The sequence below is a fragment of the Acromyrmex echinatior genome, chromosome 2 (assembly GCF_024713525.1).
Source record: "Acromyrmex echinatior isolate Ae372 chromosome 2, ASM2471352v2, whole genome shotgun sequence".
Taxonomy (NCBI): Eukaryota; Metazoa; Arthropoda; class Insecta; order Hymenoptera; family Formicidae; genus Acromyrmex; species Acromyrmex echinatior.
The window spans coordinates 5,094,152-5,110,281 of NC_141853.1; the positions used below are offsets into that span (position 1 = coordinate 5,094,152).

Sequence of the window (16,130 nt, forward strand, 5' to 3'; positions counted from 1 at the left end):
AGGAGGGAGTGCGACGTCGGTGGACGCAAAAGAGGGGAAGAGAGTAAAGCGAGAGAGAGAGGAACGGAACGGAATAGGGTTGTTCCAGTGTGCAGCGGGCGGGCATCGCGGCGGGGGCGCCGTTCTGCTGCTCCTGTATATCCATCCAGGGTTATATGCACCATCCACCGCATCCTAGCGACCACGACGGCGACGACGACGACGACGACGACGACGACGGCGACGACGACGGCGACGACGACGACGACGACGACGGCGACGGCGACGACGACGGCGACGGCGACGGCGACGGCGACGGCGGCGGCGGCGGCGACGACGACGACGACGACGACGACGGCGGCGACGACGACGACGACGACGGCGGCGACGACGGCGACGACGGCGACGACGGCGACGACGGCGACGGCGACGACGACGACGACGACGCCGACGCCGCCGGGAAACAAAAGAATATTGGTCGCGTCGAATACCCGAGCCTGTTCGTAGTAGCGGCGTACATCAGCAGTAGTTGTAGTAGTAATAGTAATCGTAGTACACGTCGCGGACTAATCCTGTCAGTCTGCACATCGTGAACATCCAGTGAAAAAGCTCGCCGAGATAGCAACGAGAAAGAGGAGGACGCAGTGTGAGAAACGAAGAGAAGGAAAACGAGCTGGTGGAGGATCGACTACCGCAGTCACACGCAGGTAGGTCCATCCAGAGGGAGGCATCGGCAAGGAGCCGCTCCTCATCGCCGCTCCAGCATGACCCAGCCTTAGTACGGTTCTCCTGTCGTACATCCTCCGCGGCGCGACACGATACGACACGTAGAAGAAGGTGGTGGAGAAGTCGGAGGTGGTGCTGGCGGCGGAGGGGACCAAGGAGAGGGTGGAGGACGCCGAGGAGGACGGAGAAGAAGAAGAAGAAGAAGGTGGCGAAGGAGGAGGAGGACGGAGGCCTCGCTAACGACGGCGAACGTCCTCGAAGGTACGAACCACCAACAGCAGCACCACCGCCGACGACGACGATGATCGTGACGGGCGGTGATCGGCGTACATGTTGGAGGCGGAGGCGCCGATTGGCGTTGATCACTCTGCTCTCCGCGGTTTTAGCCTTCGCGATGGGACCCTCGTCGTCTTCGGGCCACAGACCGGCGCCAAACAATCCGATCACATTTTATACCACCACGAGTAGCACAGCCATGCCCGTCCTAATACGGTTGAGTAATGGTACCAGCGTGCAAGTGTACGATAGCAAAAACAATGGTGCGAATCTTGACGGGTATAATAGGACTAACGATAACAATACAGACGTCAAGAGGCCGCTCTTCCCCGAAGATCTGTTCACCAATGATCAACGACGCCGCGGCGCCGTGATACTTCATATACTTGGCGTGGTGTACATGTTCGTCGCGTTAGCAATTGTCTGCGACGAGTTCTTCGTACCGTCATTAGATGTGATTATCGAGAAGCTCGATATCGCCGACGATGTGGCCGGTGCTACTTTCATGGCGGCCGGTGGATCGGCGCCCGAACTCTTCACATCGATCATAGGCGTGTTCGTGTCGTTCGACGATGTCGGTATCGGCACTATCGTCGGCTCCGCCGTCTTCAACATCCTTTTCGTGATCGGCATGTGCGCTATATTCTCGCGTACGGTGCTATCGCTCACATGGTGGCCTCTATTTCGCGACTGCACTTTCTATAGCGCCAGTCTACTCACCCTGATCTACTTCTTCCGCGATAGTTATATATACTGGTATGAGGCACTTGTGCTATTTGGATTCTATTTGGGATATGTGAGCTTCATGAAGTGGAACCAGCCAATGGAGAAAATGGTTAAAAGGGTACTCTACAGGAACAAGGTGACCCGGGTCAGGTCTACCGATCAGCTGATGCCCTCGGTATGTACGGAATGTATACGCGAACTGTTATACATTCGCAATCTAGGAAAACGTCTGACCCTGTCTTTGTCTACTTTTATACCGATCGATCAGTCTGTCTTGTTCTACGATTCCCTTTTCACTCTATCCTCTATATCGCGTTATCTCTTTCTATCCATTAACTCTTTCGTATAGATACATGTTACTACTGTACCCCGCCGCCTCTTTGTCTACACGCGCTTTCCCTCTCCAGCTATCTACCCATCTATCTCTCTCTACTATATACCCCTATCTCTATACTTTCTCTTAGTTCTTTCTCTTTTTCTCTCTATCTCTTTCTTTCTTTATCCCTTTCTACCCTTTATGTATACATGTACTTGCACAACTCACCCCTTTACTTCTTACGCTCTTTCTCTACCGTGACTTTATATTTCATGGAGGAGCACATAGCGTCGCGTGACTTCACCTACTCGCACGACTGCTCGTGGGCGGTGTTTTGTCTCGTGGACGGACATTGCCACGTTTACTTCCTTTCCTTGCAGTTTTTTCATTTTACATTTCGAGATGAGATCAACCGATGAACCTTGAACACAGTGTGGTCAAGAGACGCGACCTTGACCAAATCACGAAACTTGTATGACAAATGGATAATCAAACTGCGTCTGATTTAGCCCCGATAGTGAATTTCTCTTTCATATATTCTATTTTACAGTTAATAAAGTGATAATTTGACGTGCCAAATTTAAAATTCACAAATGATACAATAAATCTTAAAATGTTACAAACTGTACAGTTTTAATCTTAAAATATTACAAACAGCATTCTATAAGGATGCATAAGAAATACATTATAAGTATTAGTCGGCTTGGCACTTTACATGCCTAACTTTTCGAAAAAAAATTAATGTTTGAATAAAACTGATAGTCCTGAGCGCATTCTGAATGGTATCAATCATAGTTCAAGACACATGACCTGCTTACCTTTCCCATGTAGGCCAAGGGATAGATATCGAGATATATCGACTAACAGTTCTCTCAAAACACTTTTTTTCCTCATTATTTATAAAATTATACCCACGATTATAAACGCAAATTCTTTTATTTTATTTAATTTTGCAAACTATTTTATTTCTTTTATCTGTTTAATCTAAACTACATATGATGTCAAATGGTAGCGATACAAATGGTTTTTATTCAAATTATAAACATTAGATTATCGGAAGATTTATGTACGCTTCAGAAAGATAAAGTTTATTCGGGACCAACCTTCAACCGATTGGATTTTGATCATCTTTACGCGTGAATCTAGCGCGCTGACTAATGTTTATTCTGATAATGGTGCCTCATACAGAGAAGTACGATTCATGAGCGGAGGAAGAGTCATCAGAGTCTCAAGGTCGTCAGAGACGTCATAAGCACTGTGAGCTTCTCTACATTGAAGTTTCTTTGACCTGTCGCGAAAGAGTGCCTTACCGCGATGTACAAAGGCGTAACAATAACGCGCCCCCGGACTTTATACAAATGTAGAAACTTTACATTATAGGAAAACTAGCTGTTGTGACAACATTCAGTACTAGCATAGTGTATAATAACTCGCATAGTGGACGTCAACGCATGTGTCACAGCGTGAGTTTTGTTATATTCTGAGTCGTTGATTGTGTTATCAGAATTAAACATGGTTTTTTTTTCGTTTTAATCTTACGAGGTTATCAGCTATTGATTGAGAATCGTTATGTAATCTTCAATTTATGGAGACAAGACACTTTAGTCTATCGGATCGGCGTATTTCTAAGATGTTGGTGTGTAAATGAATAGTCCTACGTTTTCGTAATGACCATTGGCGATCGATTCTCTCGCAAAACCGAATGATTGAGAACCTTTCAAGCCAACGCTTCGTGGATAGAGTACGTTTTTGTGCCAATCGATTTTGAATCATGTACACGAAAAAGAGGCAGGCTGCTGAGTGAAGGAAAAATTCGCGATAGAAAAGATCTTTATGATAATGAAGATTCCGAAAGAAAATCTTTGACAAAACGTATAGAAAAAATGTGTTAAACTTTACTGACATAAATTATGTAGCATTTTTCTGAATTAAATTAATAAAAGTGCAGGACTTTTAGTATAAAATAATAACAAAGAGTTTAAAGGGCGAATGAGAATCAGATTATAAAAGTTTTTTTTTTTTAAATGACGAATATTATTTATTACGATCATGTAATTGTACAAAATTAAAAATTTGTTGTATATATTCTTACGGATGAATTATTAATGAGATGAAATCGCATATTGCATACATAACATGTTCCAACTGGATTGATTTTTCTAAATTGTAATAATGGATTGATAATAATGTTGAAATATATATACATATATATATACTATATATATATATATATATATATATATATATATATATATACATATATATATAATACGACTCACATATGTGTAACATTTTTTAATTCTAATATTCATAACATTAAAGTTTTTCTTATATTTTAAAATTATATGAGATTAATTTTATGTAAACTTTGAAAATTTTACACAAAGTAAAAAGAGATCTGTCTTTAATATTTGTGTAGTGTAAAATGAAACTTTATGGATCTCTTTCTTTATAGTTATGGGACAATAAAAATTCAAGAGAAACTTTGCTCCTTTTAAAATATATTTTGAAAAATTTTTCTCTACTTCTCTGTTCAGAATATGGTACAATTATAAAAAAAAGTTAGATATATTACTAAATAACAAGCGAGAAAAGTTTATATCATACATACTAATAAAGGTTAAATATATATTTGTACGCTAGAAAAACATGTATATAATCAGTTGAAGTTATATTAGATTTTTGTTGTCAGTTTCCAACGAATTTCTGATGTTTGTTTGCTTTTGATTGATTTATGTTACTCAAAATTTCTACAATTTCTACATTATTTAATATATTATAATTATTCTGTATATAAAAAATATCTGCGAGAAATAGAAATAGAAATGTTATTTATGGAATTTTAACAATCATACATTCATATTTGTGCATATATAAAAGACACGAAGCCCATTTAGAAGGGATGAATGAGATGAATTATAATTGTTATTCCCTCTAAAAAGTCCATGTTATATTTTAAATGTTAAAATGCGCGTGCTGTCTGTATGAGATATCAAACTACATACGTACAAACTTTTATTGATGCTGAAATATTTTCTAAAGTTCAAGTATATAATATACATAATGGAATAATTTTTAGATGTAATGTATATAGGAAATACATATAGGTGATAAAAATACGTAAGGTGATTGTCTCCATTGTGAGGGTTATGTAAGGTTAAAGTTATATTCATTAATCTATGTAACGATCAAACATTTGAAATTTATTAATACTAATATAAGCAATAAATATTACATTTTTAAAGAGAAATTATTTTATAGGATATATATTGAATAAACTCCAAATTTTTGAAAAATATTTAAAAATGTTTAGGTATATATAAACCACAATTGTGAGTCGACAGATTATTTTGTGTAAAACTTCTTTAATGTAAAATTATCTATATCAATAACTAAAATTCATATTGTTTTAACATATATAATGATATATTAATAATAAAAATATACAATTTATCATAATTTCAAGAAATTATTAAAATAACCCGCTTTTTTAATTAAATATTAGTAAGTGATTAAGAAAGTAATTTTATACAATAATTACAAAAATTCAAAAACGCAAAAAAGTTTTCCCTAACTTTATTAATATATGTATATCTCTAAAACATTTAATTTTGCAAGTTTTACCCATAATTAGAATTTAACTCATAGTTGAAATCACCACCTTAATGAATAATAAAATAGCTTTGAAACGTCTAAGTTAAATTTAAAGTACCGGGAAAATGTCGCAGTCCGCGGAAATACGTAATCCGCTTCTTCGAAGTTGAGATGCGAAATCTGTTTTACCTTTATTCGTCTCCCTCCGGTGTCGTTTGCGCTGACACTTGGAAAGGCTTAACTGAAATTTATTTCTATACATGGCAATGATCGTTTGTCATAGAAAATAAGAATACAAAACTTCTATGAAAATAGTATTGACGCGATATCGATCAATAAAACTGTTTCTTTTTAATTTTATAGATTCATATTGTATTATTTCCACTCTCAGTGCCGTTATAATATTTCGAAGTATGGAAATATGCTGCTGTCAATTACGCGGAATACCGAGAGTGCGAAGTATATCTCTCTTACTGACACTGACTGGTGATTATTAGAAGACCGCAGCTAGCGTGATAACTGCATAATTGCATCCGACTGACAAATGATTGAAGTATTTCCGAAATTTCTCGCATTAGATTTATTGCAGTAGCACGCACTCACACATACACACACACACGCACACACACGCGCGCGCAAAACAATACACACAACACACATATAATATTTTAGATGACGCCTAAACAATTACAGTGTGCGAAAACTAATCTTAATATCACACATATTATGTACACAAACATTATTAACTGATATTTAATAATATTTTCGTAAGCTATCCTAAATATATTGTTATAATATTGAACGACAGTTTAGTGATATCACAGAATCGCATTATTAATTCATAATTTTATATGTTTATTCACGTAAATTCTAAAAACTTTATACCATTTGAAACAAATTAACATGATCTTTTGATGAATATTTTTATTAATAATGGAACATGTAACAATGAGATAACGTTACACAATTAATCAGTGTCTCACATTCTATATGCACATTACGGTTAACACGGCGTTTAACACCTTGTGTGCAAAGTGTTACTATCTCAACTCGCTCAAAAGTTCCTTTTTTTCTATCGTACGGTGAACGTGCGTCCGAGATTATAATTAGACGCTGGTAACGTTGTATCTATTAATATCAAGTTTATTAAACTAATTTTGCGTGTAATATCAGTATTATGATAATTAAATAGAGATTAAGGGATACGATAAGAATTATATCTATGGTCATAAACGTCCATAATTATATAATAAATTTGTATCAATGTAAATTATTTTTCTGCTGATAGTCTTCAATATACACGTGCGTAATCATTTCTATGAGACTAATGACAAAAGCATTGATACAATTACAACCTTGACTTATCTTGCACAAAAAAGTCAACAATATGTCATCGGTTTTATTAAAATAGATACCATCCAGACAAGATAGAATTGTACACGTGCAATCATACCAGTTGTGCGTATCCAATTGAACTTTTTAATTGGCCGTTATTAGTCTTATTGTTCTTTCTACAGAATAACGCCGTATCTAAACTCGTGCGAAATATACAAGAGAGACAGCGGTTAGCAATAGAATGATTAAAAGCTTAATTAATATGACCATCACGGAACTGGAATATTCGGAGTATTTTAAATTCTACGTTGCCGCGAAAGACTTTGAACACGAAACCTAATAACTTTATCGGATTAGCGTCCGCTAGTCACGACGATGGTCCTTCCAGTGATTTATCCACGTCTTCATTTATTTAACTTTGCAAAAACAAGAATACCATCCCCTTCTTTTTTTTTTGACTCCTAAAATCTCACTCGGTGGAGTTACGGCATTGCAGTGCGCTGAAGCCCTCTCCACCTATCGTCGAATCGATTCGATAGAGGCTCTTCCACGCTTCTAGTATCGGCGTGCTCGTATACAGCTGTCGGTGTTTCAGTCCGCTTCGCTCTTTCCTCTCACTGAGTTATAATGGTTGACAGGATCCTATGTACACGCGGGGAAGCATTACATAATGCGCCGATGGATGGATAGGAAAAAATTTACGGGCGAGATAGCATGAATTTAGTCGTCAACTTGAGCGACCGCAGAAACCCTCGGATATTTTACTGCTCGTGCCTGAAACGCTGAGCACGTTGCGACACCGTAAGCGTTAAATTCGGGTGTAGACGTAGGTAAACTAGTCGTAAACGTTTTAGCACTATATGTACTTTCTCGGAATATTGTAAAATAGAACGTGTTTACAGGTATTCATGTATCGTTGTTATAAATATACTAAAATAAATAAGTGCGTCGAAAAATAAACAATAATGATATATAGCTGATATTTAGCAGGTTTCTCAAGTATTAAAAGATAAGCGAAGATGATCCAAGAACAGCACCAAAGAATTGATACTTTCTATATCACTTGATTATCAAGCATAAAAGTTGTTTTAGTCAATGACTTTCGATTGAAAGATTTAAAAATATGTAGGAATTTGCTTGCTTATTAAATACTTTAACTACATTTTTATTCTTACACAGCGAATCTGAAATTTTATTATACATTTTATCGAATAAAGTTTAGAATAAACTCCATATCGATATTAATTCCTTATCTTTTAGATATATAACGAAGTTATTAAAATACTTTGTCATTATCTGAGTTTAGCATTTTAATAACTTTCGAAAAATATTAATTTTTATAACTAAATAGGTATAATGGTGTATGAATAAAAGCAATTTAATTTTATTGAAGACATTTAATAAAATATGCTGAAATTTTTAATTTCAGAAATTCATTTTTGAAATGTATGTAGTGTATTGTACACGATAAATCACGCGCTCTTTTTGTTTAATCGGTTATCGCAGCGTAACGGATTACGAGTTTGTAAATATAGTAAATGAGCACATCGATTTAATTATTAACGCGTTATGCGCGCGCAACTAAGCATAGCTTTTTTTATTATCGTGTCTCTTACCACATCTCATCTCTATCTCGCTGCGATAATTTTGCATTTAAACGACAAATAACGGTAATTGTTGTCAATGTATTAATTATTTATACACAAATACTTAACATCGACCAAACGTAGATTCTTATGTCAGCAACTTACGTTGATTGAACAGCGTTTAACGATGTGTTATTTTTGCATGTTTTTATAGCTACAATTCTTGATGCAAATACAAACGTAACGTTCGAAGTATTAGTACTACTGACGCTGTCGCTCTGTGCCTTTGTTACATATAGCACGTAATAATTAACAACCATATTGGTTTCTTGTAAAACCTCGACCTACTTTTCTGCCGAACACCGAGTATGTACCTCCTTTGTATACTCTGCCATCGAGTATATATTTCTTTAATCTTTTTTTAGTACAATATCGTTCTCTCCCCGGTTCAAAGATTATTCAAACATCATATATACATATTCGCGTGTTTATTGTATACAAAATGGTTCTATTATTCAGAATATCCACTTCATAAAATGAAAGAATAATACTTATTAAATATTGTTATTATATAAACTGTGTGTTACGGCAGCTGTTATATTTTATCATATGCGCCAGATAGCAGTTGCTTAGTAGGCATTAAGCTTAATGAATATTTGAGGACTCGGCTTATGAAATGATAGGCGGTATAATGAGCCAGGAGACCCGCAATTCACCATAATTAATGTTTAACGATATAGTAATCTCATTAGTAATGAAGATAGTAGATTCCCGGATGGAATCACTATTGAAATATCACGGTCCCGTATTCCGTGTTTTTTGTCGTAAAGAACAATGTGACACGACGAGAGTTTTCACGGTGGAAATATGGAAATTGAGGGCGCGGCCTCGTCGCACGATGGCGCCGAGCAAATTGAACAATAATCCGCAGACTCGGCGGCCGCTGGGTCAGCTGTAATCGTTGGGGTAAGTGTCGCGCTAAGTGGAACGTGGTCATAGCAAAATAATGGTGATTGTTAGAGAAAAGTCACAAGTTCTCTGTCCATATATACAACACACACACACACACAAATCAGGAAACTGATATGTCTCGCAAGGTTTCTTAAATGCGGGTGGTTGAAAAGTTGCCCTTCCCTTACTTTTTTAATAATTTAAATGTACTTGATGTTTATTGCGTGAGTTCGACGTTAAATTTTAACACCAAAGTCGGAACGAATTTATTTCACCGAAGTGGCGTACGTAATGCCGATCAGCAGTAATCATGTACATTAGCATTACGATATTAAATACGACATTTCATTAGAGCTTTAAAATAAATATTAAAAGATTTAAGTATTAAAGTATTAAAAGGTTTATTCAGTAGAATGACAATTTCAGAAAGTTCAATAGTTGATTAAAATGTATGCGACCATCTCGACTTAAGTACTTTGCAAACGCAAACATTCTCCCTCTCAGAAGTATACATATGTTCAGACTGAACTGCTTTCGAAATGTTATTCCTCAAGTAAGCGCAGCATAGATATAGGTCGACCTGATCGATGTGCTCGCGATCGCAACCTCATAATTGCCGTCGTAAATCTTCCGTCATAATCTGCTCCTTTGTCTCGTAAAGAGGAAAAAAGGGAAGAGAAAATATTCCTGCCACAATTGAGAATTAGACCGTCGTCGAGGGGAATTTCTGTTGGACCTAGAAAAGGGTAAGAATCTCGAAAAAGATAAAATATATAGACAATGAAAATTATTAGCTTGCAGATCATACAGCATGTTGTGTTAAATTGTACAATAGTTCATCGTGGATTGCCGGTAATTGTTACAACTCGAATCACTGGAACGCAATTCCACCAGCCATAAAGTGATGATTGTATGTACTTCCGAAGTGACACGTATACATGTGCGGCCTCCGTGAAGCGTGATGTAGGTCAATATCACTATCACACTTTTCTTTTACTTTTAATCGGAAAGTAATTTTGCGCAATGCGCTTAATCGTAATGATTTTTTAACGAGAGTCAGAATTTTAACAAAGCTAATTTCATTAAAAACTTGTATATGTAATTATCCTCGTGTGCAGAATACGCTCGTGTCGCGATTTCAATGTATAAATGTTCACGTGTAGAAAAGTTATACATTCCCTTCAAATATTGTCATTATTATCATATCTTTTATTATTATTTAATTACTTAAAATGATTAACTAAGAAAGATGAAATAAATAATTGGCGTACACATTTAGAATGTATAATCAATTTTTATTAGCAGTGATTAGTATATTCATTTCTTTCACTTTGCATTTTATTTGTATGCTTTAAGTTGAATGTGGAAAAATGAATATATTCTGTATTCTCTCGGCTTACGCGCGCAGGGCGCTAAGCGAGTTTAAAGATGGCACATTAATTTTAGCATACACTTTTTATGCACATATGTTTAACTACAAAGATTCAGAAGACACGATTTTAATTCATTCAAATGGATTTTACTTAGTCATTTACGTGTTAATTAAATTATAAAGTATTCGCTTGAAGTTTTTATTGCATTTTCATAGAACGAATTATATACATAATATGTATATAATCATAATTCTCGATTAATTACCAATTTTGAAAGAAGGATATTTTGGTATTTAGCGAAGAATGCGGTTAAGAAATTTTATTGGTTTTTCTTAGTCTTCGTTGTCTTTTCTTCGTATTTTTCACACTGATGACCATATCGATCTCACGAAGAGTTTCCAATCCAGCCGTTCATTTTACTCGAGATTATCCTCGAGATCGAGACACTTAAAGAATTCCACGAATTAATCAGAGAGAATTATCACTTTGAAACTTTTGCATTACACATAATAATACTTCTTTTTGTTTGCCGATGGCGACAGTGAAAGCCAAATGATTATTTACTTAAACAGGCCCGCTCTACAAAAGAAAATGCAAGTATCGAACTTTATCATTTCTAACATTTGTCTCTTTATTACGCTTTTTCGTAATGCTGTCTCTATTCGCAGTTCTTAAGGGCACGTTGTATTGTAACTCGTCGTAATTTACCGCTACTGAAATATGCTTTGATGTTTCTGAATTAAATTGTGTTAAACTAGTTTGTCTCTGCTCAAGTTATTTTAGATTACATTCTCGTAAAATGTCATTCCACGAATTACCCCAACAATCGGTATCGCCACAACTTTGGTGTTTCCTAATTAAATATATTAGATCGTTCAATCTTGTCGCTGCAGCACTGCTGGCAAATGGCAGAAAGCTCGATGGTGAATGAGCGCCATTATAATACATACCGAGGAGGAGAATTTAATGCAGCTTGACTTCTCACAAAAGACAACAAACCGCTTATCGCTCTATTCTCATGGGCATTCCGTTAATTACAAAGCGTTTGCAATCATCTTTATGAATATTAGCTAAGTTTCGTTGAGATTAATATCGCATTATCGTACTCCTTACGTCGGGATGATTCGTAAACTATTTTTTACGTGTAGCAATTTAATAATCTTTGAAATAAATCTTTCTTCAAGTATATTTTTTCAAGTACTTAAAATGTAGAGAATTAATTTTCCTATTGTTTAAAGGCTAAGCAATTAACGTTGTTAATATTTATAATATACGTATTAGAAACTTGAAGGAGTATTTCATAATTGAAAAGATAATGGAAGTACGTCAGAAACAATAATTTTATTGTAATATAATTTAACGCAGGTCTACAAGTCAAAAATGAATATTGGAATTGACAATGAAAATAGCGAGTTTGTACAATATGATTACGTATAGTCGAAACAAATGTCAAATGTCAAGTATTAATTTGTAATCCTACGTCCTTTGTGTCGTTTAACATGAGTGATATCACTTTCTATTCTAATAATGTGACAATCGCTGTTTACTACCTTTAAACCTCTTTTTCAATGTCCTCAAGTGACAGTAACTTGTTTTGAAGCTATTACGCGTTCACGTCCGCGTGAAATTCATCTTCCAAGGCAAGTGCTTTAATTAAATGTCAATTCGATGTTTTTCGCATCATTTGACATCGGTCAACATTGCTTTACGTCCCAGGCTTTAATTGAAGACGCGTTTCAAATCAAGCGTGTGTCACTTTTTCTTTTTTGAAAAAAAACATTTGCTTTTGTTAAATTTTATACGTACTATGCATGTCACACCGCTTTCCCACTCGTGATAAATGCTACTTTCGGTTTTTCCTTCATGCGGAAAACACCAAATCTCAAAACGAATTACAGTGGTCTGCCTGTGACAGCACCACGGTGCTTACGCGACAAATATTTTTATGTAACATACAAACTGCGCGAACACATACGTACACATCCACGCAACGCGTCTATGTTCAAGAGTACGTGCAAATAAAACGAAGTCGTGCGAGTTAGATGATAAAAGAATCGAACCCCAAAAGCTATTGCAATTGCAATCATGATATTGATAGCTTTAGATTCCATCAGTACTATTTATTTTAATCACTCTAAGATTAGCACTTTTAGTTAAAAGCAAATATGCGAAAAATGCATGCTCCTGAAGAAATATTTAATCATCGACAATTTTAAAGATGGGAAGCTAAGATTTCTTCTTTTTTCCTTCTTAATAAACATCGACTGATTAAACGCACGCTCCTTAAAAGATATGGTTTGACGAAAATACTGTAAGATCAAGATCGACCACTGTGCATTTAACGAATTTAAACATTAAAGATGAAACAAGTTTATCGAATTATTACATTATTAATTTATTGTCACATTATTCAAAGCATCAACAGCAATACATAACATACGATTTTATCAACACGAAAAATTACTCATTATATAAGCTTGCAACGTACAGCCGTGTCGTAAAAAAAGAATGACACTTAAAAAAGTATGTAATCGAAGGAGTCGGTCACAAAATCTTTTATTTTCTCTGAGTCATCATTATAATCTTCATCATTATAATCTAGTTTGGAACTTTCGATATATGTGTGAGTTATAATTTGTGACTGGCTTCTACGACTTTATATATTTTTTCGGTGTCATATTTTGTCTGTGTATCAATCAATGTTCAAGCTTTCGTAAGCACCGCATTACTGTTGAACTGTTTGTTAGTATTATCACGAGCTAGCTAAAAAACATTAACTGATTGTCGTTATTGTGATTGTAACTGAATGTTTCTTGCTTGCAGCACCAGAGCGCCGCCCAGGCATTGGTGAGTCGCATGTCTCTTTCTTTTCTTTCTTCTGTCTTTATGCACTTTTTATGTATTTATACATCTTTACATTTCTATCGCCATTCCTTTATTGAAATTGCCAATAATCTTTCTCGTGATATGTTACAATTGAGATAGGTAATTACATTTTGTAGATACTAATTTTTATTGTATAAATATAACAAATGTGTGTTGATTATTTTTTATTAATCCACGAGAAGAGATTGAATGAAATTAACATAAATGATATTCTTATTAAATCATAATCAGAGCTGCATCATAATATATATATGTAAAAAATTACACTTACTACCTTTTTATTCGTGATACGTGTGTCTCTGTATAATATAATTTTTTTTTATTCTACACGTTACAACAGAATACATAGACTCAATTCAGTTTAAATTGTATGAGTAACAACTTAAAACAAAACAATTTTAAATAAAATATTACACAAATATTTAATATAATTAATATAACATATTTAATATATTTAATATAATTAAACGATATAAATAGTATAATAATTAAAATACTTATAGATTTTAATTACATAGTATTTTCTTTTATAAAAACAACATTACATTATTTATATTGAATATTATATTGCAAAAAGAATAATATTCTCTGATGAAGTAAGGTAAGTTGGATCAAGAAACCAGAAAGTTAAAACCTTAAACTTTGAAAGCACAACGATTTTTACGCTCGTATACTAACTTTTAACAAATTCTATCAAGATCGAGTTTTCTAAACTCACTTCAGTTTCTCTCTAATCCCTTCGGAAATATCTTAAATATATGAAATCTAATTTACATTAATAACTTCCGCGAGCCCATAATTTATTTTACAACATGCTTAAATTTTAAATTTTTTGGTATGTACAGTATTATCTACATTTAATTATTCATCAAAACAAAGCACTTTCTTTTCTTTCTCTCTTTATGACTAAATTCTTCACAAATATGACGAACAAGAGTAAATAAAATTGATTGTAAAATTCATGATGTTTAATTAAGATAAAACTATATACATAATTATATTGATACATACGATTACGTACCTACGCTTAATCAATACAATGTTTAACTGAATCACATCGATCCGGAGATCGCGGTACTGCACAAAAATAACTCATCACTGTATTTCAATGAACAATCAGCGAGATTGTTTCGCGTGGTCGATGAAAGCTCGTGCTGGTTGGTCCGATACGAGGCGGAGGCGGAACGATGGTCGGATGCATGTGAATATAAATCTATCTACAGCTTCGATGACCTCGTCTCGCTTTGATAAATCTTCGACGATATCGGTGCCGATTTTCCGAAGCATCTCCGAATTGCGATTCAGAAATGCATCAACCACAAGAGACGCTTATTCTTACGTGTCACGATGATTCGTTGAACACCATAGGATGCAACAGCTCTTCGTTGTTCGTTGTAGTACGAAATAATTTACTCCTGATGGACGGCGCGGAAAATCCAATCGCTCGGATAATTGAATTGTCGGACCGATCGGAGGGAATCTTCTGCAACCTTTCGCAAGATCGAGCTTCACTCTTTTTTTTTGCTGCGCGCATCATCATCCGAACAGCTCCGACCAGCCGTTTCTTAAAACGAGACTTCCGCAAGAGAATTTCCGCCTGACGAATCTCGATATATACCAAACAAACGTCGTTTGAGATACGAAGTCGTTTTCCTTGAATTTCTTGAAAATTCTTTCTTTAAATTTTATTTCACATTTAGGCTCGAGTTTTTAAAATGACATCACAATTAAGTTTATTTATTATATATAGAAGCTTGTTTAGCAAATCTGAGTCCAGCTAGTTTAGATCGAAAGATAGCATTGGAAGTCGTTAAACAATAATGTCCAGGAATTGAATCGTTACGAAATGCGCAACAATTGGAAAGAAACTTTGTTATGTTTCACATTGATAAAAATCGATCGCATTTGCTAAACTCAAATCTTTATGAAGTATAAAAACATCGTGTGAAATAACGTAACAACTACAATGTAATGCGAAAGTTTGCGGTATTATATATTAAAAAAGTGAGTGATAATACGAAACGTAGAGGATAAGATTTGTCGAAGATTCGTCATTTATTATTCTCTTTATCATTATCTAGAATCCTATTCAGGAAAGCGTGTGCGAAACGATTTTGTACGGAAGCACAAACTAGGTCGGAAGTATTGTAAAAGTTGTGTAATTGCGATTCTCTTATCGACTCGACTGGAATAACCGATTCGATGTGAGAGGCTCCGGCGAAACTCTCCAGTTAGTTTTGCACGCTAGAGCAGCCATAGAGTTGTCGTAAACTTCTTCCAATCTGAGGTTTGTAAGTGGCTTTTTCCAATTGAAATAGCACCTACTAGTTACAATGATGTGACATGTATCACCACGCCCATTAATTTTGCATCGTGATCGAG

The 16,130-nt window shown here is 35.4% G+C and overlaps 1 protein-coding gene across 7 annotated transcripts in view; it reads left to right on the forward strand.

The window, feature by feature from the left end:
• The first annotated feature begins 334 nt into the window (after positions 1-334).
• Nckx30C (solute carrier family 24 member Nckx30C) overlaps positions 335-16,130 on the forward strand; it is a 71,228-nt gene continuing 55,432 nt past the window's right edge. Inside the window, exons 1-2 of one of the 7 annotated variants that reach the window (XM_011064151.2) lie at positions 335-1,882; positions 13,686-13,709. In XM_011064151.2, the coding sequence (XP_011062453.2) occupies positions 1,007-1,882; positions 13,686-13,709 (900 nt within the window). In that variant the 5' untranslated portion in view covers positions 335-1,006. The remainder of the gene's footprint in view (positions 1,883-13,685; positions 13,710-16,130) is intronic. The other 6 variants (XM_087403275.1, XM_011064152.2, XM_087403278.1 and 3 more) reach the window with 6 other exon arrangements.